The sequence below is a fragment of the Salvia splendens genome, chromosome 16 (assembly GCF_004379255.2).
Source record: "Salvia splendens isolate huo1 chromosome 16, SspV2, whole genome shotgun sequence".
In the NCBI taxonomy this organism is placed as follows: domain Eukaryota; kingdom Viridiplantae; phylum Streptophyta; class Magnoliopsida; order Lamiales; family Lamiaceae; genus Salvia; species Salvia splendens.
The window spans coordinates 930,482-956,949 of record NC_056047.1 but is presented as its reverse complement, the minus strand read 5'-3'; the positions used below and the strand labels follow the sequence as shown (position 1 = coordinate 956,949).

Here is a 26,468-nt window from a genome sequence, read left to right as displayed (position 1 = left end):
TGATTTATTATTATTATTTATTAGATACTAGTCACATGCTAACGTGGAAACATTCATATTTGTATAGCTCATAATGTGAATTATCAATTATTTAATTGAATGCCCTGTATAGCTTATAATGTGAATTATTTATTATTTAATTGAATGCATCTATGCTTCTTTATTCAAGAATAGATTTATGGGGAACAAACAATTCATTTTGGCGGTTAGTTCACTATCAATTTTTGGGATAAATTAAGTTATGCATAAATCTACTCCTAAATCCCATATGTATGAATTTGGTAACTTGATGGTGATATGTATCAATTTGTATTGCGTAAGGTACAATCTTGTAATAGTAATATTTAATTACTAGCATTTTAGTTTATTCTACATCACTACTACTACAACTATTTATCGTGTGATTTATTGTGAAAGGGACGAGCCATGTTATCACATGAGAATTACACTTTTAGGCAAAGCTAATGCGTTATCTTGTAGTAGTAATATAATATAATTACTTTAAAATGTCATGAAATAAAATACTCCCTCCGTCCCACATAATTTGACTCAGTTTTCCATTTTGGGTCGTCCCACATAATTTGACCCATTTCACTTTTACCATTTTTGATAGTGGTCCCCACATTCTACTAACTCATTCATACTCACATTTAATTATAAAACTAATATATAAAAGTAGGACTCACATTCCATTAACTTTTTCAACTCACTTTTCATTTCATTTATTAAAACTCGTGCCCGATCAAAATGTCTCAAATTATGTGGGACGGAGGGAGTAAAATAATATGCATAAGTGATGCTAAATTTTTGTAATTGATTGTCACGTGTGCTGCAATAGTTGTTGAGTGAAACATGACATATTTGATAGAAATCCATGGGTTCCATCCTAAAACCAATTGGTGATAGGAGGAGGGGCTCATGAGACTTATATATTAGTTTCAGTTTTCTCTTGATACCGATGTGGGACAGTTATATGTTATATTTTTAGTTTCAATTGCCAACAATATTCGTTTGTCGTTTAATTCCAGCAATTAAAGCATAGTCCTTTAAACTATGGACTTCCTCCCTCCCACTAACCAAAAGAATAACAGAAAATATAATAATATATAGATTTCGTATTTATTTAGCTTATTTTACATTAGCTTCAAAATTAAGTTTTTATTTATTTTATTATTGTTCAAAAATGTCGTGAAATATCAAATTTGATACATCAAGCATTAGATGATATTCTATTAATTCAATTTAAAATATCTCAGATTATATGTGGTTTGTGTAGAGTCAAAAAGAAGATACAACCAAAAAAACATCATAAAATGAAAATGGGACCCAAGTTAAAAAAGTGAAAGTTTCAAATCAAACAGTTGCAATTTGTTTGTAAGTTGTTATTCTTGTTTTATACAATATGATTAAAATAAACAAAATTGCATAAGCTAAAATTAGGGAAATGAACATGAAAAGCCTCTCTAATGTTTATTTATTTGGTTCGTAATTAAAAAGGCTCTATTTTTATGCCTACATTTGTTGAGCTTTAAAAAAATCATTTATTGGCTTTGTAAAGGGCAAAGTTATTGATGAAAAGGTAAAAGTTGAATTTTGAAGGGGAACATAAAAATGAAAGGTAGTAGCTGTCTAATTATGAAAGGAAACATATTTTCCTTTTCATTTTTATGCTTGAATTATCAAGTTCTCAATAATTCCAATTTTGAATGCTTAATCCCAATTATAATGAGTAATTTTGAGGGTAGAAAAAATTAGAGTAGATCTTTGGAGTTGTCGTTGAACCCATATGCAATAGCTTTAGTCCAATACTTTAGAGTGAAATTTAATTTTATGTATATGCTACTCCTTCGGATGCATAAGTTGATCTCTTTTATTTCGTTCAATTCATTGCTCTTTTGATTTTGATAATATGTGATAAGCGCATATTCAAAAATAAAATTATGAAAATGAGACTAACTTATATTTATTTTCTTTTTGAAGGAAAAAAGTTATGGCAAAAAAAGGGGAAAAAGTACAACTACAGTATAATATTCACGGGATGCCTCAGTTACAAAAACTTTGTTTTTTTTCACCAATTACATAAAAAATATAGTGATATATTTTTAACAAAATATATAAAGATAGTCGTCCATAAAAATAGGAGCATTTTGTAGATGACACGCCCCCACTAATATATATTCCAATCACTACGAAAACAAAAACCCTAAGGGCACATCAATATTAATCTACTACTAGTATATTTCTACTTTTAGTTTATGATAACTCTTGATTAAAAAATTATTATTTTAAATCATGAATTATATTAATGTGATATAGTGTTGAATAGTATATAGATGGAATGTCGTGCAAATATATATAGACTAAGGTAGTATAATTAAAAAATGTGGGGGAAATATGAAGTGGAGGTGTTGGGACACGTTTGGTTTCTCGTGTGTCGGGAAGACTTGCCGTCGTCTCTGACGCTGAATTTCTTCACCGTAAAACATAACCCCAGACATGCCCTTATATTTTTTTACTTGTTTTTTACCTTTTCGCCCTTTCTGTTCAATCTTAATTAATCATTGTTTAATTATTAGAAAAAGCTATTTGGACATAATATAAATAGAAGTCCCATTTCACTTTTCTTACCATTTCACTTTTCTTAAGGAGTACTTCAAAAAAAATAAGTAGTTTTCACATTTTATCAATTATTTATAATATTTCTTCATATTTCTTTAAAATTTGTATTGAAAAAAAGTAAGATTCTATTTGTGTGGACGAAGGGAGTCTCTCTTATTAATTTTGTAAATTATTATGATTTCCAAGATATTCATTATGTCAATTGTTTACAAATGAATATACTTATTAAAAAATATTTGACTGTTATTGGCTATTGCAGTTGAAATATACTTTTTGGTCACCCTTTACAGTTACAACTTACAAGCACCAAGAAAAATGCTAATTTATATTCAAAATGTCATCATATTACCGTAGTAAAAGTTAACAATAGTAATATTTTAAATTTGACTGACATTAAAACAATAAAATCATGAGATAAAGATGAAGGCAATGTGCTACATAAAATACATTAAAGTATTAAACAAATATTATGCTTTAACTATTGTATGAGAAGAAACACAGATAGCTTTTATGTCTGATTTATTTAAATTCCCCACTTATTTGTAGGAGTCCACAAACAAAAAATATAAAACCTCAAGTTATGATGGGTCTTGCCAAGTAAATGTGGGTGGATATAGTCAAATTTAGAGCATCTCCTATGGCGCCCCTCCGGTAGGACGTCCGGTCGGACACCGGGAAGGGCGACGGGACGTCCGCCGTTGGGAGGTCGGAGGTCGGATACGGACGTCCCGTGAGGACGTCGGGTGTCCTCGGACATCCCGGCGACGGGCGGGCGGACGTCCGCCACTGTGGCTTCAACTCGGACGTCCGGTCGGACGTCCCGTTTTTTTTTTTTTTTTTTTTGAAACTCTATATATACGGCTCGTTGAATTTTATTTCATTCGCACCACTTGCGTTAATAACAAGTTTCTCTCTCTACATCTATAATCTCAAGTATATCTAGAATGTCTAGTGAAAGTGATAGCGAGAATGAGTTGGAGGTCGCTGTTTCAGGTGCTATACAGAGGCTGCTACAACAGAGGTTGCAGCGGCGGCAGCAGGCGGCGGTACCTCGGCCGATCCATCGTCGAACTCAAGTACCCCGTGACCACATTGCTGCACATATTCGGTTGTATGCGGACTACTTCGCTCCGCAACCGCGTTTTGGGGAAGCCTTATTCCGGCGACGCTTTAGGATGCATCGTCCGCTGTTTCTGCACATCGTGGGTGCTTTAGAGAGTAGATACCTGTTTTTTAGGATCAGAGAGGATGCAGCTGGCAAACCCGGACTCACGCCCTTGCAGAAGTGCACTGTCGCAATCAGACAACTGGCGTATGGAGGCGCGGCCGACATGTTCGACGAGTACCTCCACATTGGCGAGTCGACAGCAGTCGAGTGTCTGCAAAATTTTTGCGCGGGCGTGAGAGCGATATTCGGGGAGCGGTATCTTCGGAGTCCGAGCCCCGAAGACTGCCAGATGCTGATAGATATGCATGGGTCGGTGCACGGGTTCCCTGGGATGTTGGGCAGCATAGATTGTATGCACTGGGAGTGGAAGAACTGCCCCGCCGCCTGGAAGGGGATGTACACTACCGGCTTCAAAGCCAAGCATCCCACGATGATCCTTGAAGCTGTAGCTGACTACCGGTTGTGGATATGGCATGCTTATTTTGGAGTCGCCGGGTCCAACAACGACATCAACGTTCTCCAGTCGTCGCCCCTGTTCAACGATCAGTGCAATGGCGTTGGTCCCGCCATCAGTTTCGTCGCCAACGGCAACCAGCATAATATGGGGTACTATTTGGCAGATGGGATATACCCAAACTGGCCTGTCTTTGTGAAGTCAATCAAGCATGCGACCGGACAAAAGAAGACATACTTTGCGAGCCGTCAGGAAGCAGCGCGCAAGGATGTGGAGCGGGCATTTGGTGTGCTCCAGAGTCGGTGGGCGGTAGTGAAGGGTCCTGCACGGCAGTGGTATATTCCCAACATCGGCGATGTCATGTACGCATGTATCATAATGCACAACATGATTGTCGAAAATGAAGCTGCGGAACTGACTCAGTGGACCAATGAAGATGATACGGGTGCAGGTCCAAGTCACGGCGTGGCCACCGCGAATGTGAATATGGGGGTACCTCATGGAGAGGTCGAGCGGCTGCGTGCATTTGCCGACATGCGGCAAACAGATGCCCATATTCGACTTCAGCAGGATATTATCGAAGAGGTTTGGACTCGGAGGGGTTGACGTGATAATGTATGAATTTTTTTTTTATTAGTGTGTAATTTTTTTTTTCGAATCATGTATGTTTTTTCCGATAAAGTTGTTAATTTTTCCCGTTCGTATTCTCGGTCAAATTTTATTTCCGTAAACATAAATTGTTTTATTTGTGAATTTATGATTTTTTTTATTGCGGGATGTCCTAGTGGGAAGGGCGATGGGAAGGGCGGATATGCATGGGATGTCCTAGTGATGTGGCAGTGGGGTGGGATGTCCTAGTGACGTGGCAGGAGGTGTTTTTGGGATGTCCTAGTGGATGTCCGAATGGGATGTCCGCCCACTGGAGATGCTCTTAGAATTTTCATTTTTTATTTCCATAGACAGACTAGAGGTGGGACTTACATAAATTAAAGCCTTGATTTAATAGTGTGGGGACTTATATTATATGGGAATATAGATCGATAAAGATATAACTTTGAAGGCCCCTTAAAGTAGGATTTCAAACTCAAAACTACAACTTTAATCATTACAATAGTATGCCATTAAGTTTTTTGAAAGCAAGTTTTTAACTAAATTTTATCTACTTTTGTTTGTGTGTGTCAATAATTGCTCTTATTTTTTTGAAAAAAGTAATCGAATTGTGTTCCCATCTTCTTTTTTAGCGATCCACAATAGTAAAAACTAATGTAAGATTGCTTTCATACTTTCGTAGCATATTTACCATTTGTTGTAATTTTATAACTAAAAACAAATACTTCGGAGTAGTAAGACATTTCTCTTGGCCACGATAGGAAAATTGAAAATAATAATTAGTGAATTAAGTAGAGACTGAATGAAAGAAATAAACAAAGATATAATAAAGTTGAGTGTAAGATATTAAAATGAACTATTGCAAAAAGATGGAATGACCCCCTTAAGTGACACTAATACCCCTAAAAAATAAGACTCAATTACTATGAAATTGAGGAGGAAGTACTAGTTTGATTTCAAATATTCATAAGAGATAATCTTACATACTAATTACTTTACAATTATCTGCTATACTATTTAACCCCCTCAAAATTATAACCATTAATGACATATCTTAGTTATTAATGATAACTTTTCATATTTTTTCTCACTCAAATTGATGAATCAGGAGAAGAAGCAACCTTGTGAAATTATAAGAACTCTATACTGACCCAAAATCTTTAGAAATGATAAAAGAGAGTTCATCATTTCATACAGTATAATACTTTACTTGAAAATTATACTACTCAGGTACCCACTAAATTAAATACTCCAAATATAATTCACCCAAAAAGAAATCTTCCTAACTTAAAGAGAGGTTTCTATCAAGTGCATTTGGAACAGGTGTAAATAACATTTTCCAATAAAACCACAAAAGCTACAAAATATCTTGGCTCAAAAACCATATAATTACAAATTAAGCAACTAATTTGGCTATTATATCCAATTAGCCCCCACAAATTTCCTCTTTTGGGAGCACTTCCTACCACCTAAATTTTCCCCAAATTACATTTTCCTCAAATTACATTTTCCTCCCCACCATGTATTCAATATTTTGCATTTCACCCCTTTCCGAGCAGGTCTTCTCTGCAGTAAAATGAGAGGGGAAAATACATTTTCTCCACACAAAATAGAGTAGAATGTAATAACCCAAAATATGAGGGGGTCATAAAGAATTATGGAAAGACTCAAGAATATCCATTTCCTGATTTGTTCATCCTTTTCTTGTAATTTGAAACACTGCATTGTAGGCATATGTATTCCAGTCCATCTGTCTTGGCATAATCCTAAAAATTCAAGAAATTGTATGTTTTAAGAAAAATACAACCAATGATACCATAAACAATGAATTGGTCATTGAGGATTGGAGATGTTACTTTGAAGGCGCCCAAACCGGGGCGTTGGTCGCAGCCGAAATGCGCCCACTCCCCGCACAAACCACAGTTGACCCAATCTCCCGGCGCGCTACTGGTGAATGCTTAAAAATGTCGAGCATTAGTGATCGACTCAAGGGTTACACAAAATCCACAATAGCTCTGTGTGCACGTTACAAAGTATCGACAATGCTCGACTCAACTGTTAAAAATAAAGTGTAGTGCTTCGTACACACACGAAGGCGTGTGTGTGCGCATATTTAGGAAAGCGAAATCAGGGTGAATAGTGGCAATTGGCGGATACTTTAGAAATATAGAGGTTTAGTGATGGACTCAAGGGCAAGAGTCCGTAGAAGGCGCGCACGCGTGCACATACAAGTCCACGTGTGTGTTATGAAAAATCAAGAAAAGAGAAATAGGGGGACTGTGGAAGAACCTGTGGCATAATAAGCAGCACTCGCCATCCACATCGTCATGAGCCAATTCGTATTCTAAAAGGTATGTTTCATAGTGCCGTTTGAGCGTATTTCCGACCCCCTGGTTCAAGAAACGAATGAACACCAAGTTTAAGTAGGAAAAAACACATATAAGTATCAAAATCAAGAAATCGAGTTTTGGGGCGTACAGTCATTCTATTGGTGACCGTGTGATTGCGCATCTTTGAGAAAACCTGTCCTTTCCAGTTAATGCCGTTCCCGACGTGGAAACCCCCTCGTGTGACAACCTGATCACGAGCCGACAAGCTTCATCAAACTAGCTACTGGTTGTTACTATTCTGATCCTTCAATAAGCATTACTAGAGAGGAGTCTCACCTCCCGGTACAGGTTAAACAGGTCGAGGCGCTTTGCATTTAGTATGGCATCTGGGAACTCGGCAATGCCCCCTTGAGGGATAAGACGAGTATGCCCTCGAAGGATGAGGAATTGCATCACATCTTTGAGAAACTCCTCCTTCGCAAAACAAGGAGCAAAATGATGAAAACTGCGACAATCGAAAGAGAAACGAATGGCAATATGTACATTGAAGAGCTATTTACCTCAGAGCACACGTGCAACGGGCTTCTCCCACAACCATGCTTCTTTAGAGGGAGAGGATTTAAAGATATGACCTGCTTAGCTAATGAAGTTGAAGTTGATTTCCGGTGGGAGGCTGGTGTCGTCCCAGCATTATGTTTTGGCGGAGGAGGAGGCAAGTTAGCCTTCACTGGGCCTCCATTGTGCACATCTGCCTCCGAAATTCTAGAAAACGGAAGCATCTTTTGGTGACGAACATGAGGGATGGGCCTCAAGGCAGCTATCTTGATTCTTTGTCTATGAGTCGTACTTGGCAAGGTGACTCTGTTGGATAACACAAGCTCATTCTCCTCTTTTTTATGAAGGTCCCGTTTGCGACGCTGGTGTTTAGTTCGTGGCATATAGAGGGCCTCTTTCGACTAGGAGGAGGTGGCTTTAACCAGGAAGGAGGGCTTCGGATTTTTAGATTATTCGAGAAACCATTCTCCCCAAGCCTCGAACAGAAAAATAGGAGCCGTTCAGCATCTTCTCTCTCGAATGAAGCTACTGCTAATCCCTGGATGCTGGCAATTCCAAGGACTACTAAATTACGATACGAAACATCCGGTGCTAGTTGCCTCAAAATCTGAAATTGAAACCAAGAAGCAATGAGAAAAAAAATGTGTTTTGATAAATCAGACGCCGCTGTGTATCAAACTGAAAGGATCAATATCGGAAGACCAGCGGTTACTAAAATTTAGTACCTGTGAAGCCCACGACGGGACCTTCATACAGACTTCAAATACTGCTGCTCCACACGCTACCGAGACTGACCTTCGAGGCTCGGATGTGGGCGGTTTGTTTTCGTCAGAATTCGGCAGTGCGTGGATCAGCTCGCTCTTGTCAATGATTTCACTCTTTATATGATTTTCCAACAGCTGTGAGAACAGGTCGAGTATCGTCCAAATTCAGCCAAACTACATAAATAATAAGGCAAAAAACCAGCAAAGCCAGTATTAGTTATTAGAAAAGTTATAACACATCACCTGATCGTCAAAACATGTCTGAGCACTCCCCGATACCAAAAGAGAAATGTGAGCTGAACTACTGGTTGACAGATCACATCGCATTGTCACGACACCCCGAGAAAATGTGCCAGCTTGGAGGGGTGGAGGAAGGGCACTATAATAAGATATGGGTTTTCAGAACTCATCACAAATACAAAAGCATGGATCCAATTTTTTTTCATTTAGAAACGCATGAGGCTCGACTATAGCAGGTCTTGCGGCAATCATTAGGTCAAGTTTCCAAGCTATGTTTAAAACATAGGTGTACGTGTAACAAAACAAGATGAAAAGAAAATCGAAAACAAACAAATTTGAAGACAACTAACCTAACCCGATTGTGGAGTTTGCTCCCTCGCATCTGAATTAGCACAAATAACAAAAGTACACCAAATGAGTACTCAAACAGACCATCATTTCAAGAACAAAACTAGCAATAACCGAAAAATGAGTTTTTCCATCATTTTTTAGGAGGATGCTTACTTCGATACTGAGGAGGGCATTCAAACCATCCTCCAACGGACTCAACAAGCAAGCATCCTGCAAAAATAGTAATCAGTGAGTTCACAGTTTTTCTTCTCTTTTCAAAACGACGCTTAGTATATTTAAAATTTAGTGCCATTACCAAGGAGTTAGCCACTCCGCAGACGAGAAACCTCATTTTGACATCATCGTCATATATCTTTATCTCAGGAAGGGAACCAGAAGAGCTTTCTTCATCTTCCGCTGCATCCTCAATCATAGGAACGTCGACAGTGATCCTAGGAGGCTCCCCGAAAAGATTAGGGCCCAACTCATCATCGACCTCCTTGCCATGAGGGAGGACACAATTATTGCGAAGGCAGTAAAGCCGAAAGGAGGCATCAGCTAGTTGAAATGCATCCCATGTATGGCACGATGAGCTACAGTAGATAAAATAAAATTAGGTCAAGATTTTATGCACGAGAAACCTAGTTCACGTGAATACACCAAAACTTCAACGCAAACAAACCATAAGAGGTGGTGGTGTGGAAAACATAATTGAACCATTTAGCGGTCAAAACAAATATATTTACCTTTGTATTACGGATAATAATGCATTGCGGAAATGGCTAGCTGCATAGCACGAAAATGAGCTCTTCCAGTACATTACATAAGGAACGCCCTGCGCAGACAGAGAGTGAGATCGAAGCAAAATCATCGGTGAACTATTCACAAGCTTCTGCATGCATGTTTCTTTTCTTGTCAAATATTGCAAACATCTACAACAATCGAAGCTACTCCTCTTTGCTTACCTTTGAATGTAGAGACTTGGCCAACTCTTCACCATTTGGAACCTCCAAATAAACCTTCAAAATAAGGGTTTAATCTCAATCAGACTTCGAAATAAATTTGATTATGCAAAGCAGGACATCAGAAAAAAAAGAGAAAAAAAAAGACACTAATAACAAGAGATTCGAGTTCCCTACTATAAACTATTCGTTGCGGTTAGCCTTTCTCATATTCTAGAAGTCATAATTCTTCCGTTAATTATCTCACTCTCACTCCACAAAATCATCTAAGGAAGCTGATAAGAAAATAGAATATACTTTCAACGGGTTTGTCGTAAAATGACAACTCTACCAAATTATATCATGAAACAGTTCTGATTTCAATACTTCCACTAGCGTTATCACTTCTCGGGCGATAATACTACAAAAGTCAATAGACCTAATCCTGAAATAATAGCACTTTCCATGAGTGGTTTCTTGAAATCCTAAATTCACATTTGAAGTCGACCCGTAGGAAATACTCTGAATTCAAATAATTGATCTTAAACTCCTAGGAAAAGCCGTGGATCAAATATAACTTAAACTCAATCAATAAAAGGATAGAACACCCTATGTGGATAAAAGCTACAGAACTTATCCAGAAGGTAATAGCAAAAACGTGGAAACATAATGACAACTTGGTCGACAAAGCAACAACATACAGTAGTCGGCATTGTGGAGCTAAAAAGTCCGGAAACAGCTTCAGGAGAGGATAAATCCACCCCTCCCCACGAGATTGACCCAACTTCCTCATTATCCAGCTGTTTCCCTTGCAAGTAGACGAGATTTGGCTGCCACAAATCAAGAGACTTGCGGAACTCACCTGGTGTCGGATTCTTCAACGTTTGGACCTAACAAGGCAAACATAACAGATGTAAAACTGCAGCAAACAACATCACATTCGACTATATGAGTTAAAGAGCATTGATTTTGCACCTCCAAACGCCCCGAAGATGCAATTTCTGGGAAAGGGAACCTCCTCCTCTCCTCCGAAACATCTTGATTTCGCGTACTCTCTGCTGGCTCCGAACACAAGACGGCGAGGAGATTGCAGGTGTGTTTCAGAGCTCCTTGGGTGTGGAACATATCCAAATCAGTGTCTCTTACTCAAAAAGTGAAGGGAAACTTATCCAAATCACTTATCTCTTCACAAAATCCACTTCAAAAACCACATGATTAATGAAACTTCACTTCAATTCTAGCACCAAATTCACAACTCATTGCAAAATTCAGAAAAAACGATGCTTGATCTGCAGAAAAAATCAAATAAAGCAAAGAACTTTTTCAGCAACATCACCAAACACAGCTTATAAAAACCACACAAGAATAACTTAAAACTCCAACTCTCAAACTCCACTCAGAAAACCCAAAATCAGCAGAAACAGAAACAAAAATTCAAAATTGTGAACACCCAGATTAGAAAACAAGCAAACTTAACGACCCAGATGAAGAAATTGAGCAACTTACACAGCCCAGATGGAGAAATCAACAAAGATCGCCGCTTTCGCAAGAAAACAAATCTCCTATCGCACAAAGAGGGAAGAAAAAATAGAAAACCCTAATGCCACTGCCTTTTTATTAATTTCAACCCCAGCCCAATAAAAATCAACACATAAAAGAAAAGGAAAAGGGGAAATAAAAGAAAAATCGTGTGTTTCAAGAATCTTTATCAATTGATCTTGGAAACGAGTGATGGACTATCTCTATCCACCGCTAAATCATCGCCATCCAGAAAATAGTTGAAGTCTTTAATCATTTAATATAATGTGGCAATAAACTAAATTTCCTTAACGATTTGTTAAATCTTGAATCCTGTTTTTGTTAGGAATGTTGTGTCAGCTTTAATTGCAGCAATTTCCTTTTGTTGGATTATCATAGTCAATTACACTTCAATTTTCAATCGGTAGTTGTGTTTTTTAGTTTAAACACTGTTTAATTCTTCCCCTTTTTAATCATGGTTTGATCGATTTGTTATTACTACAAATTAGATGAATTTTGAATGTATTTTCTGGGCGCTTTGTACGAGTGTCGTATTGTTCTTTTTGTCTCTATATTTCCTTCATTTTTGTTCCTTTTAGAAACAAATTATTTTACTGTATTTATTTTCAGTTTATGTTGAGTATATCTTTCCTCTTTCATCTTATTTATTTTTTAAAATTATTTTAGCTAGTTTGTTTTATAAATTTATGTTAATCGTTGCGTAATTCATATAAACTTGCCTTCCTTCTGTAATACTTTGTTACCTAAAATAGAAAAATGCAATATATTATTTAAATTAATGATTTCATTATGTGATTGTCATTAATTCCAGTTAAAAACATAAAGAACGACTTATTTGGCGTCTCTTACATATACTATTATTCATAGAAAAAACCAATAAACTATGGTTTTTCTGGACTTTTTCTATATATATCAAACGCATCCTAAAAGTATTTCAAATTTGGCAATGGAAATTATATATTATTTGATTTAAACATGGATAAAGTATTCCATAATATGTGGTCGAAGATGAATACTCATAGCTTTAACTATAAATTAGTCGATTTTTAATGTTGATGGAAATAATACTATCGAACAATTTTAAAAATAAATAAAGTTATTAGTAGTACATTTCATAATTTGTACATATTTTATTGGGCTTGGATTTGATAATATATGGCCCATTATATATACGCTAGAATATGTTTTTATTTTTTAATGTGGCACACAGCACACTAGCAAGATTAAATTTATAATTTATCACTTTTAAATAATTATAGATACAACATAACCATTACCTTTTTTTTTTTATCGAAATATACGTTAAAGAAAAACGTTAGACATTGTATATCAAAATAAATTCATATTAAAATAAACTAAAAATAAATAACGTGTTATCGGAATAATAAAAATTTGTAAGAGAAACGAAAACTAACCAAACACTATGATCACAACATTTATTGCTATTAGTATAACATACTCCATACTAAGTAACATATGGCAAGAACCTTATTCCAATTTGTCATTGGAAATACTGTCATAGACAATTATAATTAATTATTATAACGTACTCCTACTTAATTTATTTGTTCCTTATAATGGCTCGAGGATAAAATGAAGTTGGTAAATAAATGGGACTTTGATTACACAATATTAATGTCATCTGCAATATTATTATGATACTTATTATTCAGCAAAAGTTGTGATTTTGATTAACCAAATTATGAACCTTTATGATATCGGGTATTTACGTAATAAATTCATTTGTTTTTAATAATGATAAATAAAGCACCAAAAGTTGAAATGTATATTAAACAAGTAAACAACTATGACATAACTTATTTATTTAATATTTTAAATTTTAATGAATCCTAATTCAAGCGGCAGAAGTGCAAACTAGTTGAAGCACCTTAATTATAGTCCTACACGCAATTATAATAAATCACTATTTTATTAAAGACAGATAAAAGTTTTATTTCATTGTATCAGAATATATGATTTGTTCTTCCTCCATCAAGTCCCATTCTCCGAATGGGCAAGTTACATTTAAATTATAATTAAAAAAAATAAGATGCTTATGGCAAATAGTAATTAAGGTAGAAAATGCACGTGATAATAATAGGAAATAAATTTGAAATTTATGAAATGGATTCTTCGAATAAATCTTGTCAAATCCAGTCTAAATAGATGGAATATTAATATATTGCATTAAATGTACCAATTTTTATCATCTATATATACATAAACAATTTCTTGTTTAAACCCTAGAAATTCAAGACAAAATACATAGCCACCTCTACTTTTTTTCTGAAGCTATGGCGAAGATTTCCAGCAGCCTTTTCTCGATGAGGCAAGTATTAATTAGTTCTCTAATACATTGCAATCTTCCTCTCTTTTTTTTGAATCTTGATTGTTTGTTTGTGTTATGTGTGTGTGAGATAGTTGTGAGTGTGTTCGAGAAAGAGAGTAGATTCATTAGTTCAAGAGAAATTACATGGTCGCGTGATGTTCGATTTGATAGATTAGATAAGATTGAATTGAGCACCACCCTTATACATTATCTTGCACGAACTTATGAATCCACTATTCCAAACCAGAAAAGGGTGGTGGTGCTCGGTTAGATAATCTTGATTGTTTGCTTGTGTTATGTGTGTGTGAGATAGTTGTGCGTGTGTTCGAGAAAGAGAGTAGATTCATTAGTTCAAGAGAAATTACATGATCGTGTGATGTTCGATTTGATAGATTAGATAAGATTGAATTGAGCACCACCCTTATACATTATCTTGCACGAACTTATGAATCCACTATTCCAAACCAGAAAAGGGTGGTGCTCGGTTTGATGAATTAGATAATCGTGAATATTTGTAAGATGAATGTTGTTATATTGACTAAATAGAGTATTGGGGTTCCCACTATCACAAAATTGACAAAATTAATTTTGTATAATCTCATACCAATTCAATCTCAAAATAAATTAATTAGAGCAATTTAACAATTTTTTTCAATTAGAGAACATTTATTTGTTTATAGTAGAGCGAGTATACATAGTTACAATCATAGGAGACATATATGCCCACATTATTATGTTTGGATACACGACATTATTATATTTTACTTTGCAACTTCTCATTCGGTTTATTTAGATGCTTGTTCCTTGTCTGCTTAAGTTTTCTTGTTAGCTTGTTTTATTATTATTTATATTATGCATCTCTTGTTATGTTATTGTTTATATGATGAACCTCTTTTTTATGCTAGCTAGTTATATTTTTAGTTTGAGCATTTGTACTACATAAAAATAATCACATGACTGAACCACGAACTTAAAAAATGCAGCAAGAGGGCATATTCCGTGGCGGCCGAGAACGTCAAAGTCCGTTCGACCGCACCACCCCTCATAAAGGCCGCAGCCGAAGCTGCCAATGCGAAAGAAGCAGCATTCTGGATGAGAGACCCCAACACAGGAAACTGGATACCTGAGAATCACTTCGGAGAAGTTGATGTTGTTGACCTCAGATCCAAACTCTTGTCCAAGAAGCCAACTTCTGCATCACCTTCCAACTAAATATTTCTCTATTTATTAATATAGATGAATCTCATTTTCTTTCAAGAATCAAGTCTACATTAAAGCTGCAATTATCATTTCTGTAACTCTACTTTATTATAAGTAAAAAAAGGGATTCATGTTTCACACTGTTATTCCACCAAGACATCAAATATATTCCAAAGATGTCATCAAGAAAGACTATTTTCAGCAATGGTAATCTACAATCTTGAAGAACCGATAGAAAAATGATGTAGTGGCGAAGCGAATTGTGCAATTAGTCTACAGGTAAAGTTGGATGAGCTCGTCGCTTACAACAGACGGTGATAGGACCCCAAGATCAGTAAATAGCAGGGTAAGATACTGTGGGGGCGTGTAGTCACGAGCGGATGTTTCAACCTCCACCTTTGATGGGATCGGTACTCCAAAATCAATGGGGCGTAGGGCTGGCACCATGTCTTTCTGATCCAACGGGTAAAGGCGCGCAAACTGCAAGAACAGGCGTGCATATGTTACAAAATAATCCGAAATGCAGAATGATTTAGTCAGTGAGGACTGGATTAATCACCTTGTAACTTTCAGCAGCAACGTACATTGGCTTGTTCATGGCTTTGGCAACCAATGCGATTTGGTAGGTTCCCATCATGTTTATAATGCCTCCACTTTCAACAACACCATCTGCTCCTACAAGCACCATGTCCACTTCATCCATGCTGTATGCCACAGCAGAGTCGATTAAGAGCTTAACGGGGACATCCAGTTTGGCGAGCTCGTTGGATACGCGTAACCCTGACCTGTCGGGCCTTCCCTCTGCATTCCAGAGGCATCTCACACACTAAATACCTTGCTTCTATATTGAAATGATAACATAAAATCCATCCTTTCCATAGAAACACGCATTGTTCTCTCCTTTTCTGAATCTTAGATATGCAAGCCAGTTACTACTTGCAAAAATACTTGCACTATTTATCATTAGAAAGATACTCCTACCAAAGATCTTAGTAAATATATATTCATCCTATCATTTTCACCACAGATGAAAGAAAGCCATATGACTTTTGAAATGATAACATAATATCATCCTTACCAAAGCAACATGTATTGTACTTGCACTAATTATTGTTAAAAAGAATCCCAAACATCTTAGTAAAATTGTATTCCTTCAATCATTTTTGCATCGGATTAAAGAAATCCATATGACCTTTTTCAAGTGCTAGGCACTTGGACAAAGGAAACCAAGGATCAAATTCAAATCTATTAATAATAAGGTGGTGTGATGAAGTAAGTCAAATAATTCACAAAGTTGCTGAGTCAAGTCAAGAACTACTCATTCATCCAGATAAGTTACAAGGTTACAAGGTTACCTGTGCAGAGAACTCGAAACACTTTTTTGTTCTCAACTGCTGTTCTCAAAGCTTCGAGCACAACCCTGGAGAAGCCATGGACCAAAATGGTGCAGCCATCAAATATAAAATCTTGACTGAGCATAGCTATTATCCTCCGCGCCTGTCATGAGAAAGGTTCATTAAATCTTTCAATTCAAGATGATGCAGAAAACGCAAAACTATCAAACAAATGAACACCTTATATGATATCTCGCCAAACTTCTCAGCACGCTCAAGTAGTCGGGACTTGGCTGAACCGAAGTCTTCGCGATCTAAAGCTGAAGTTCTAGTCACATAACGCATGAAAAGGTCACAACCAGCCGTTAAGGAGATTGAAGTAGCGTCCCATGACTGCATAAAAATGCAGGAATTTGTAAACATTGTGTACTCCATATGATGCTGATCACACTAAAAAATGATATATCTAAACTCATCGTTTCATTAATCTAATCGATTCAAACTAGTCATTTGCTACTTCTTATGTTCTAAACAATTAGATTAACATTACAAACTCAGCTGCAGAAATCCAAACATAATAGAAACATAACAATTAGCTCAACAAAATTGAGGCAATATGCATTTTTTCAGATACTCAAGACGTTCTTGAGCTCAAATTCATCTCAAGTGGTAAATTGATGCCAATAATTGTTTAATCATCTATCTAATCGATTCAACAGATAAAACATACACATACTTTAAGAGAATCGGATGCCTTTTTTAGCTCAATTTCAAGCTCCATCATCGTCTTGGCTTGGCTGGACCGAATCGCCGAAGCTAAAGCCCTAATCGCCGCCACAGCCTCCGCCAAATCCGGCTGTTTCCGCCAATTGTTAAACTCATCCACCACCGAGAACATCTTATCCATCTCCTCGCCGCCGGAACCGTTGCTCTGCGCAACGTCGTCGTCCGAGTTTCCGGCGACGGCGGTCTGCGCCTGAGCCAGCCAGTCGCTCGTCACGACGCCGTGGTGCTCCGCGCGCGTCTGGTAGTACATCGAGACGTTAGCGCTGGGGTTTTCCTTCATGGCGATGGAAGCAGGGGAGATCGGTCGGCTTTCGGCGGCGTCGTTCCGCTGCTGCTCCTGCTTGTCGAGAATGAATGACGCTGATCGATGCCACATCTGTCTCCTTTCGTTAAATTAAGTACGTTTTTGAGGGGTCGATTCGCAATTAGTGGAAGTAGTGGTCGGGAATTTGTGCGATTCCGCCGTGAAAACGACGTCGCCGGCGGGGGTTTGGAAGTTTCCGGAGATAGGAATTGAGTGGACTTTGGGAATAGTTCTCTACGGTTCGATAATCAAGTGGTGAGCTCCGGTGCTGTCGCCACGTCATCATACTGTAGGGATCGATGGTTGGACGTTTTCAATGTTTAATTTATCTCTGTTTCAGTAAAAGTGGCAATTTTTAATCAAAGCTTGATTTACTGTTTTATTCATTTTTCTGATATGGTAGAGAAAATAAGTAAATTGAACTTTTATTTTCATAAACTTTATAAAATTCAAAGTTTAGAAAATATTTTTTAATATATTATAATCAAATTAAATACTATATAAAACAAACGCTAAATATGCTTCAAATTAGAGTGAAGCTCAAATAATATGTAACATATCATTTCTTATATATTCCCTTATATATTCCACACAGCTAGTATTGACTGTTTACATACACACACAAATTGAATTCATTGGCAAGTTTTATTAAATTCACAAAAGTTAGAACAGCAATGAAATAGGTAGCAAAATTGTAAACCTCATGCAAACCTTGTCCATGAAATGAAACTTCCAAGAACCTTATATACTCCACAATGCATTATCTATTTCATTTTCCTGATAAATTAGAAATAGATTAAGAAGAATCTATAATTTTCTAGTCATCAAGCAATTATTGTATCAAATTGAACTACTTAAAACAATTTTTTTTATATTGCCGAATAAAACAAATTTAGTCAACTTTTTTAGGAAAACGAAGGAAATATATAATCACATCCAATTGGCTTCACACACTCTCACTTTCAAAACTTAATAGTGATATTAAAATAAAAGTTTTAGAACAAATACGATGGTGAGAAATTATTATTTATTTTAAAAATAATGCACACACCATTTTCAGTCGCTTTTCCAACCTTTTTTATAATCATGTAATATCTGACGAGGAAGAATCATTTCGAAAAATTAGTTAATTAATTGTATTAATTCAGGCTCCAATTATGATTAATTTGGTGATTCAACTTCCGATTTCTCATTTATTTGAGGATCAAGGAATTAGGGCAGACATTCGGTGATTATCTTATATGAGAAGGGAACAGCTGCACCCCGAAATCCCGCGTTTTTTTCAGAGTGAATTGTGTGACAGAGAGGATACAGATTGATTGATTAATTTTTTTAATCCTGTGATTGCGTGTTTCTCCGAATTCCCGATTCGGAGGTTGTATGTATAAAGGTTCGTTTTTTCATTGCTCTGTTTTATGTGAGGGATTGATTGATCGTGGATTCCTTTTAGTTATTGTGATTGTTGTAGCTGTGGAATATGTGTGGGTGGAGTTTGAAGTTTGGGTTAGCCTGTGGGTGGAGTATGAAGTTTAGGGCTATTAGATATTGATCAACGAAAATTCGATTATGGGATTTAAGTTTTGTGCAGAATTTTGACTGGATCAAGTTTGTTGCAGCTGTTTTAGTCATTGAATTTGAGTGTTATGAGCTGAAGAAAGCATTTAGGTTTGGCGATTTTGGGTAACTATTGTTTTAGAATTTGCCAATAAGATTGGATTAGTTTGTTTATACTACCTGGGTTAATTTTTTGTGTTGAAGAAGATTCATTATTAATTTCTTGTGATTCTATGTGTCAGGGTTGGGAATGGATGTTTGAGTTGGAAAGAAATGAGTATGTCACGATGAGAGGGGATGGAGGGTTGTTGAGTCGATGGATGAGCCTGATAGGACATTTTCTGCTCTGGTAGGCTTATTTAAATCTTGGATGTCATGGTGGTCGGAACCGGTACATGTGTCGAGGGATTTCTGGATGCCCGACCAGAGTTGCAGGGTGTGCTACGAGTGTGATTCACAGTTTAACTTGATTAACCGGAGACATCATTGTCGTCTCTGTGGCCGGATTTTCTGTGCCAAGTGTACTTCAAATCGGCTTCATAGTGGACATAGTGGGCCAAAGATTTCAGCAGAAGACTGGGATAGGATTAGGGTCTGCAACTACTGTTTCAAGCAAAGGGAGAAAGAGCAATGGGGAAAAGAGTTGATTGTGGCAGCTGATGATGGGCGGCAGGTGGATCTGCCCATCGCCATCTGTACTTCTCCATCATCAGCCAGTTTCCTTAGCACCAGATCAAGTGGCACCTGTGGTAGCAGTAGCACTACATTTCTGTCAGTGTCACAGTCGCCTGCACCCAGCCCGATGCAATCACCGTCGACTGAAGCAGATTTAGATAGGCAGAATGCCGGAGCACCAAAGATCAATGATGCTGATGTGGTCTCGGAGGAGCGAAACCTGTGTGAAGACCAATTTGATTATTTTCGAAACAGGTTATTTCTGATCTTCCTTCAATAATTTTATAGATAGCACGTTTATTTGGGAGCATATAAAGAGATTTTATTAAGTCTGAACAGAGGGAGAGGAGCTCAAATTTAATTTTTGATGAAGGAATTAATTTTGATTACATGATGGTAATGGTGGTGTATATATGTGCATAATGTGGCCAAAATTTTAAGACCATGAATATAAGCAATGAAATCAATGGTTGATATTTCCTGTTGACACTTGCTATATGAATCTCATCATTGTATGTTTAGCAGGAGTGATGACGACGATGATGATGAATATGGAATATCTCAATTAGATCCCATAGCTAGTGACTTCTCCCAGGTTAATGGCTACTATGGTCCTGTTAAATTTGAGGACATCAACAGTGATTACAACTCACGTAAAGTTCATCCTGATGGAGATGTGGTTGATTCAAAAAGTACGACCAGCTTCCCGTGGCCATATATTAATTCTGAAAACACTGAAGAATCACAGCAGATTGCCGAGAAAGATGCTGAGCACGACTTTGGTGACGAATGTGAGGCACCTTCTTCTATATATGTGGCAGAAGACGTCAATACCGAACCTGTAGATTTTGAAAACAATGGAGTTTTGTGGCTCCCTCCCGATCCTGAGGACGAAGAAGATGAAAGGGAAGCACTTTCATTCGAGGACGACGGTGATGGGGATGCTGCAGGAGAATGGGGATATCTGAACAATTCAAACAGCTCTGGGAGCGGGGAGTTTCGTAGTCGGGAAAAATCAAATGAGGAGCATAAGAGAGTCATGAAGAGTGTGGTCGAAGGCCATTTTCGGGCTTTAGTAGCTCAACTCTTGCAGGTAGACAATCTTCTTTCAGAGGATGAAAATGACAAAGAGAGCTGGTTGGAAATAATCATTGCCTTGTCATGGGAGGCTGCCACGTTGTTAAAACCAGATATGAGCCAGGGGGGGCAAATGGATCCCGGAGGATATGTCAAAGTAAAATGTTTAGCTTCAGGGCTTCGAAGCGAGAGGTAAGTACTTTGAACTATTTTTGGATTTCTTGCAAGAGTCAATGCAGATGATTATGGAGGTTGAAAGTAGAACATCATTCTTGTGTATATGCTGTTGTATCATTATGTTTTTCATAGTATTCCTCTGATGGTGACAATTTCACCTTATCAGTTTGGTGGTCAGAGGGGTTGTTTGCAAGAAAAATGTGGCTCATCGACGGATGACATCAAGAGTAGAGAAACCTCGCTTACTGATCCTCGGAGGGGCTCTTGAGTACCAGCGGGTTTCTAATGCTCTTTCTAGCTTTGATACGCTGTTACAACAGGTAAAATTTATTTACTTCACTTCTGCTTAACCGAGTGCATATTTTCCTTTGTCATAGCATTTGACATGTGATTTTTTCACAGGAAATGGATCATCTGAAGATGGCCGTTGCAAAGATAAGTGTGCACACTCCCAATATTCTCCTTGTTGAGAAATCTGTTTCGCGCTACGCACAAGAGTACCTTCTTGCAAAAGAAATATCACTTGTTCTAAATATTAAAAGACCACTTCTGGAGCGTATAGCCCGTTGCACTGGTGCTCAAATCGTTCCTTCTATTGATCACCTATCATCAGAGAAGGTGGGATATTGTGATATGTTCAACGTAATGAAGTTTACGGAAGAGCATGGTAGTGCTGGTCAGGCTGGAAAGAAGCTGGTGAAGACTCTGATGTATTTCGAAGGTTGCCCAAAGCCACAAGGATGCACTGTAAGTTTGGGACAAATTTATCATTTGGAAAATTCATTATTTAAATTTAACTGTCTTAAGGGCATGATGTGCTGTTGATTTATTCAGATAATACTTCGAGGCGCCAGTGGGGATGAATTGAAGAAAGTGAAGCATGTCGTACAGTATGGAGTTTTTGCGGCTTATCACTTGGCTCTGGAGACGTCTTTTCTTGCTGACGAAGGTGCTTCCTTGCCTGCACTTCCGTTGAACTCTCCTATCAAGGTGGCACTACCAGATAAGCAATCGACAATTGACCGATCAATCTCAACTGTACCTGGTTTTTCAGTTCCGTCTGGGGATAAGTCTCCCGTACCACAATCTGTTGGTGATCCACCGAGGTCGAGCGATTTACCCCCTTCAGATCTAATCAGGGAAACAATTGCATCGGTTCACGAATATTCAGACACACATAATCTCCCTGCTTCTTTGAGCTCTCAGTATGGCGAGCCTCCTATATCATCTTCTGCTGAAGAAAAAGCTATTCTAGACTTGGGCTTGTCCACCGAGGCAAACCCTAGTGAATTAGACGAACCTGCTGGCGCGGCTGTTGATATCCACTCCTCTAATCATTTTGGAGATTCACATGTCAAAATTATGGAAAGTGATGACTATAACATAGATACTATGAGCAAAATTTCAAATCTGGCATCTTTGCAAACGGATGGTCTAAAAATTCCTGATGAACAATCTTCTTTGAAAGAAGAATTTCCACCCTCTCCCTCAGACCATCAAAGCATCTTAGTCTCGTTGTCATCGAGATGTGTATGGAAGGGAACTGTCTGTGAAAGATCACATTTGTTCCGGATCAAATATTATGGCAGCTTTGACAAGCCACTAGGCCGTTTTCTACGCGATCATTTGTTTGATAAGGTATCTCTCTCTCCCTCTCAAACTGAACACACTTTTCAGTCTTACTGATAGATCTAACATATGCAACAGAGTTTTGTATGCCGCTCATGTGAGATGGCTGCCGAGGCTCATGTTCAGTGCTACACTCATCGACAAGGCACTCTGACAATTTCAGTGAAGAAACTCCCTGAAATTATTTTACCTGGTGAACGGGATGGTAAGATTTGGATGTGGCACCGTTGCTTGAGATGTCCTAGGGCTAATGGATATCCACCTGCAACTAGACGGGTTCTGATGTCAGATGCTGCATGGGGGTTGTCCTTTGGAAAGTTCTTGGAGCTAAGCTTTTCGAACCATGCAGCTGCGAGTAGAGTGGCGAGCTGTGGCCATTCTTTGCATAGAGACTGTCTTCGGTTTTACGGGTATGATCCATTTCTCATTTTCCTTAATATAAGTACCACCCTTTGAGCATCATGAACGCATATTGGATCTTTTTACAATCAAGTCCACTTGGGTTGATACAGGTTCGGACAGATGGTTGCTTGCTTTCGTTATGCATCGATTGATGTTCACTCGGTGTACCTACCTCCCTCAAAACTTGATTTCAACTACAAAAATCAAGAGTGGATAGAAAAAGAAATAAATGAGGTGAAACAATTGTTGTTCTCTCTTTCTATTCCCTGGGGATCTCTTGTCTCCTGAGATATATCAAATACTCTTTCGTTTACACTTCCTAACTATCTCTCAGGTGGTTGGGCGAGCTGAACTTCTGTTCTCCGAGGTGCTCAATGCTCTTCGCCTCTTGGCAGAAAGAAAATGTGGTGTAGGTGCGGTGAATAGTGTCACGAATGATCATGAATCTAGGCACCTGATTATAGATCTAGAAGGGCTCTTGCAGAAGGAGAAGTCAATATTTGAGGTCTGGTTTCATTTTCAAATCAAGAGTTTCATTTTCAAAGCAATGTTCATGTGCTTCTTATGTTCAGTTTCTTTTTCCTTTGTCAGGAAATGCTCCGGAAAATCTTGAGAAAGGAGGCAACAATAGGGCAACCACTCGTTGATATTCTTGAGCTCAATCAGCTGCGCAGAGAGCTAATCTTCCAGTCTTATGTGTGGGACCGGCGCCTGATATATGCAGCTAGCCTAGATTCCAATAGCAAACCGAACAAGGTGGAGGTCTCCACTTCTGTGGCTGTTCAGAAATCTCTCGGTGACACTGAAAGAATTCTCGATGTAAATGTCCCAGTTCCGACCAGTAAAACTTTAAGCAGTTCCGATTCAACTGCTGTTGATGCAAAGCTCAAAGAAAATCCTGATCATGGCCAAATCGGTCTGCTCAACAATCACCTTGAGGTGGTTCCACAAAGAACTGATTCATCCTCGAATCTCGATCATGGAAAGCAGAATCCGCTTGAACTCTCTCATGAAGTAAGGTTCACTGATTTAACGGATCCTCTGGCTTCGAGTGTTAACGAACATAGAGCTCACTTAGATGGTCAAAGTCCTATATCTCTGTCGGATACTCTTGATGCTGCGTGGACTGGTGAGAGTCATCCAGGTATAGATGTCCCTAAAAAGTGCAGTGTGTCGGAATTAGCTGAAGTTGATATTTCATCTGCTGTCAAAGGAGTTGACAAGTTGGATACAGAGTACGAGAGAGAGGACTCGGCTTCCGGCTCGTCTACCAAAAGTTCTGGTGATGTGGATGACGCTGAAAGCTGGCTGACCACTCCGTTTTCTATCTACTACCGGTCACCAAGCAAGAATTCCTCATGGCCGGACCTGAAGCTGGACGCGTTGGGTGGATATAATCCAGTGTACATTTCCTTGTTCCAGGACCCTGAACTCCAAGGTGAGGCCATGTTACTTCTCCCGATGGGGATTAATGAGACTGTCATCCCAGTGTATGATGATGAGCCAACAAGTGTTATATCCCACGCCCTCGTTTCTCATGAATACTTTGCCCAAATCTCTGATGAGCCCGAGAAACCCAGGGACACTGCAGAACCGATGTTTTCAATGCACTCCCTTGATGTCGGTGCCTTTCCGTCGTTATCATCTTTGGACGAGGTGATGTTGGAATCGTACAGAAGTGTTGGCTCGGGAGACGAGAGCATGCTGTCAAGCTTCCGTAGTTCCTTGAATTCGGACCCAGTCTCGTATACAAATGCTTTGCACGCCAGAGTGTCGTTTACAGATGATGGACCCCTTGGGAAGATTAAATACACGGTCACCTGTTACTATGCAAAACGTTTCGATGCACTGAGGAGGATAAGTTGCCCATCGGAGGTGGATTTTGTCAGATCCCTCAGCCGTTGCAAGAAGTGGGGCGCCCAAGGTGGGAAGAGCAACGTCTTCTTTGCAAAAACTTTGGATGATCGGTGTATCATCAAGCAAGTGACGAAGACTGAGCTGGAGTCGTTCATCAAGTTCGCCCCGGGCTACTTCAAATACATGTCTGAATCAATTGGGACAGGAAGCCCTACCTGCCTGGCAAAGATCCTCGGTATCTATCAGGTATTTCTGTCTCCATCCAAAAAGCTGAATCTTTATGGCTGAATAATTTATCACTTCCTGATATTTGCCACGAATGAGCTATCGAGCTATCTCTGGGGTTCGTCGCTAGTGTAGACAATTTCTTTCAATGGTACATCATATACAGTATATGCTAGTCGAGAAAAAGGTTGATCTTTAGTTTTCTTGGTTTGAAAATGGTTATGCTTCTAGTGATGGAAATCTTGGTAAATTATAACACTATGCTTGAATTTTGTCGAAAAGGTATCTTCAAAACATCTTAAAGGAGGGAAAGAAACCAAAATGGATGTGCTGGTGATGGAGAATCTGCTATTCGGAAGAAACGTGACGCGTCTCTATGATCTCAAAGGTTCATCCAGGTCGCGATACAATCCAGATTCTTCCGGAAGCAATAAGGTGTTGTTGGATCAGAACTTGATCGAAGCAATGCCCACTTCTCCCATATTTGTCGGAAACAAGGCCAAACGAGTACTAGAAAGAGCGGTGTGGAACGACACTGCTTTTCTCGCTGTAAGTTTCCCATCTCCTCTCTTTAACATCCACAGACTCGCACCACCTTGACTTACATTTCATTGCTTCCAATCTCCGGCTGCAGTCTATAGATGTGATGGACTACTCACTACTAGTCGGGGTTGATGAAGAGAAGCACGAGCTTGTCCTTGGAATCATCGACTTCATGAGACAGTACACGTGGGACAAGCATCTCGAGACATGGGTGAAGGCATCGGGCATTCTGGGCGGGCCCAAGAACGCCTCACCAACCGTGATTTCTCCGAAGCAGTACAAGAGGAGATTCAGGAAGGCTATGACGACGTATTTCCTGATGGTCCCGGACCAATGGTCACCTTCTATGATCGTTCGTAGCCAGTCGCAGACGGAGACGCCAGAAGAGAACTCACAGTCACAGAATGCTGCACATATTAGTATGCCATCTGCTGAGTGAAGAAACCTCGTTTGCTTGTATATTTTGAAGCTCACTTCTTCATTCTATTTTTTTTGTATATCTATTCTTCTGTAAGAAATGGCCATTTGAATCTTATTTTATAGGTAGATTCATTATTTTTTTAGGGAAAAATATATTAAAGTCCCTCTTCCTTGTACACATTTTTATTGTGTTGCTCTTGTTTTCTCCCATGAATTGGAAGAATTTGAAGTTGTGGAATATATAATATATCGATGAAGTTTTGCAGATCTCTGGTTTTTCGATCTTTCTCATAAATACTTCTTGTTTAAATCTTGTCAAAATATAGGCAGCTCTTTCTCATCACGCTCATGAAGCCAACATCTTTGAAGCAAGCCAACTCTCTCAGCATCTCCACTGTCAATTTTCA

The 26,468-nt window shown here is 38.3% G+C and overlaps 2 protein-coding genes and 1 pseudogene across 5 annotated transcripts; 1 reads left to right on the top strand and 2 right to left on the bottom strand.

Annotated features, from left to right (window-relative positions):
- Window positions 1-6,159: 6,159 nt before the first annotated feature.
- Window positions 6,160-11,910, bottom strand: LOC121770032 (annotated as a pseudogene).
- A 3,257-nt stretch (window positions 11,911-15,167) lies between these two features.
- Window positions 15,168-17,766, bottom strand: LOC121772499 (translation initiation factor eIF-2B subunit alpha-like). Its single transcript, XM_042169624.1, has 5 exons — window positions 17,149-17,766; window positions 16,653-16,805; window positions 16,434-16,575; window positions 15,638-15,879; window positions 15,168-15,558 (listed from the first exon to the last, which is right to left on the bottom strand). The coding sequence occupies exons 1-5, from the start codon at window positions 17,572-17,574 to the stop codon at window positions 15,352-15,354; spliced, it is 1,170 nt and encodes a 389-aa protein (XP_042025558.1). The 5' UTR covers window positions 17,575-17,766; the 3' UTR covers window positions 15,168-15,351.
- A 781-nt stretch (window positions 17,767-18,547) lies between these two features.
- Window positions 18,548-26,326, top strand: LOC121769804 (1-phosphatidylinositol-3-phosphate 5-kinase FAB1B-like). 4 transcript variants are annotated; one of them, XM_042166566.1, is made up of 13 exons: window positions 18,548-18,892; window positions 19,091-19,182; window positions 19,299-19,986; window positions 20,257-21,000; window positions 21,152-21,305; window positions 21,388-21,732; window positions 21,820-22,623; window positions 22,693-23,024; window positions 23,127-23,250; window positions 23,351-23,521; window positions 23,608-25,119; window positions 25,381-25,647; window positions 25,733-26,326. In XM_042166566.1, exons 3-13 carry the CDS (start codon window positions 19,373-19,375, stop codon window positions 26,078-26,080), a joined length of 5,415 nt encoding a protein of 1,804 aa, XP_042022500.1. In that variant the 5' UTR covers window positions 18,548-18,892; window positions 19,091-19,182; window positions 19,299-19,372; the 3' UTR covers window positions 26,081-26,326. The 4 variants fall into 4 exon arrangements, with proteins under 4 accessions (XP_042022500.1, XP_042022496.1, XP_042022497.1 ...); XM_042166562.1 differs by lacking the exon at window positions 19,091-19,182; XM_042166563.1 differs by having other exon boundaries at window positions 19,091-19,986.
- The last annotated feature ends 142 nt before the right edge of the window (window positions 26,327-26,468 follow it).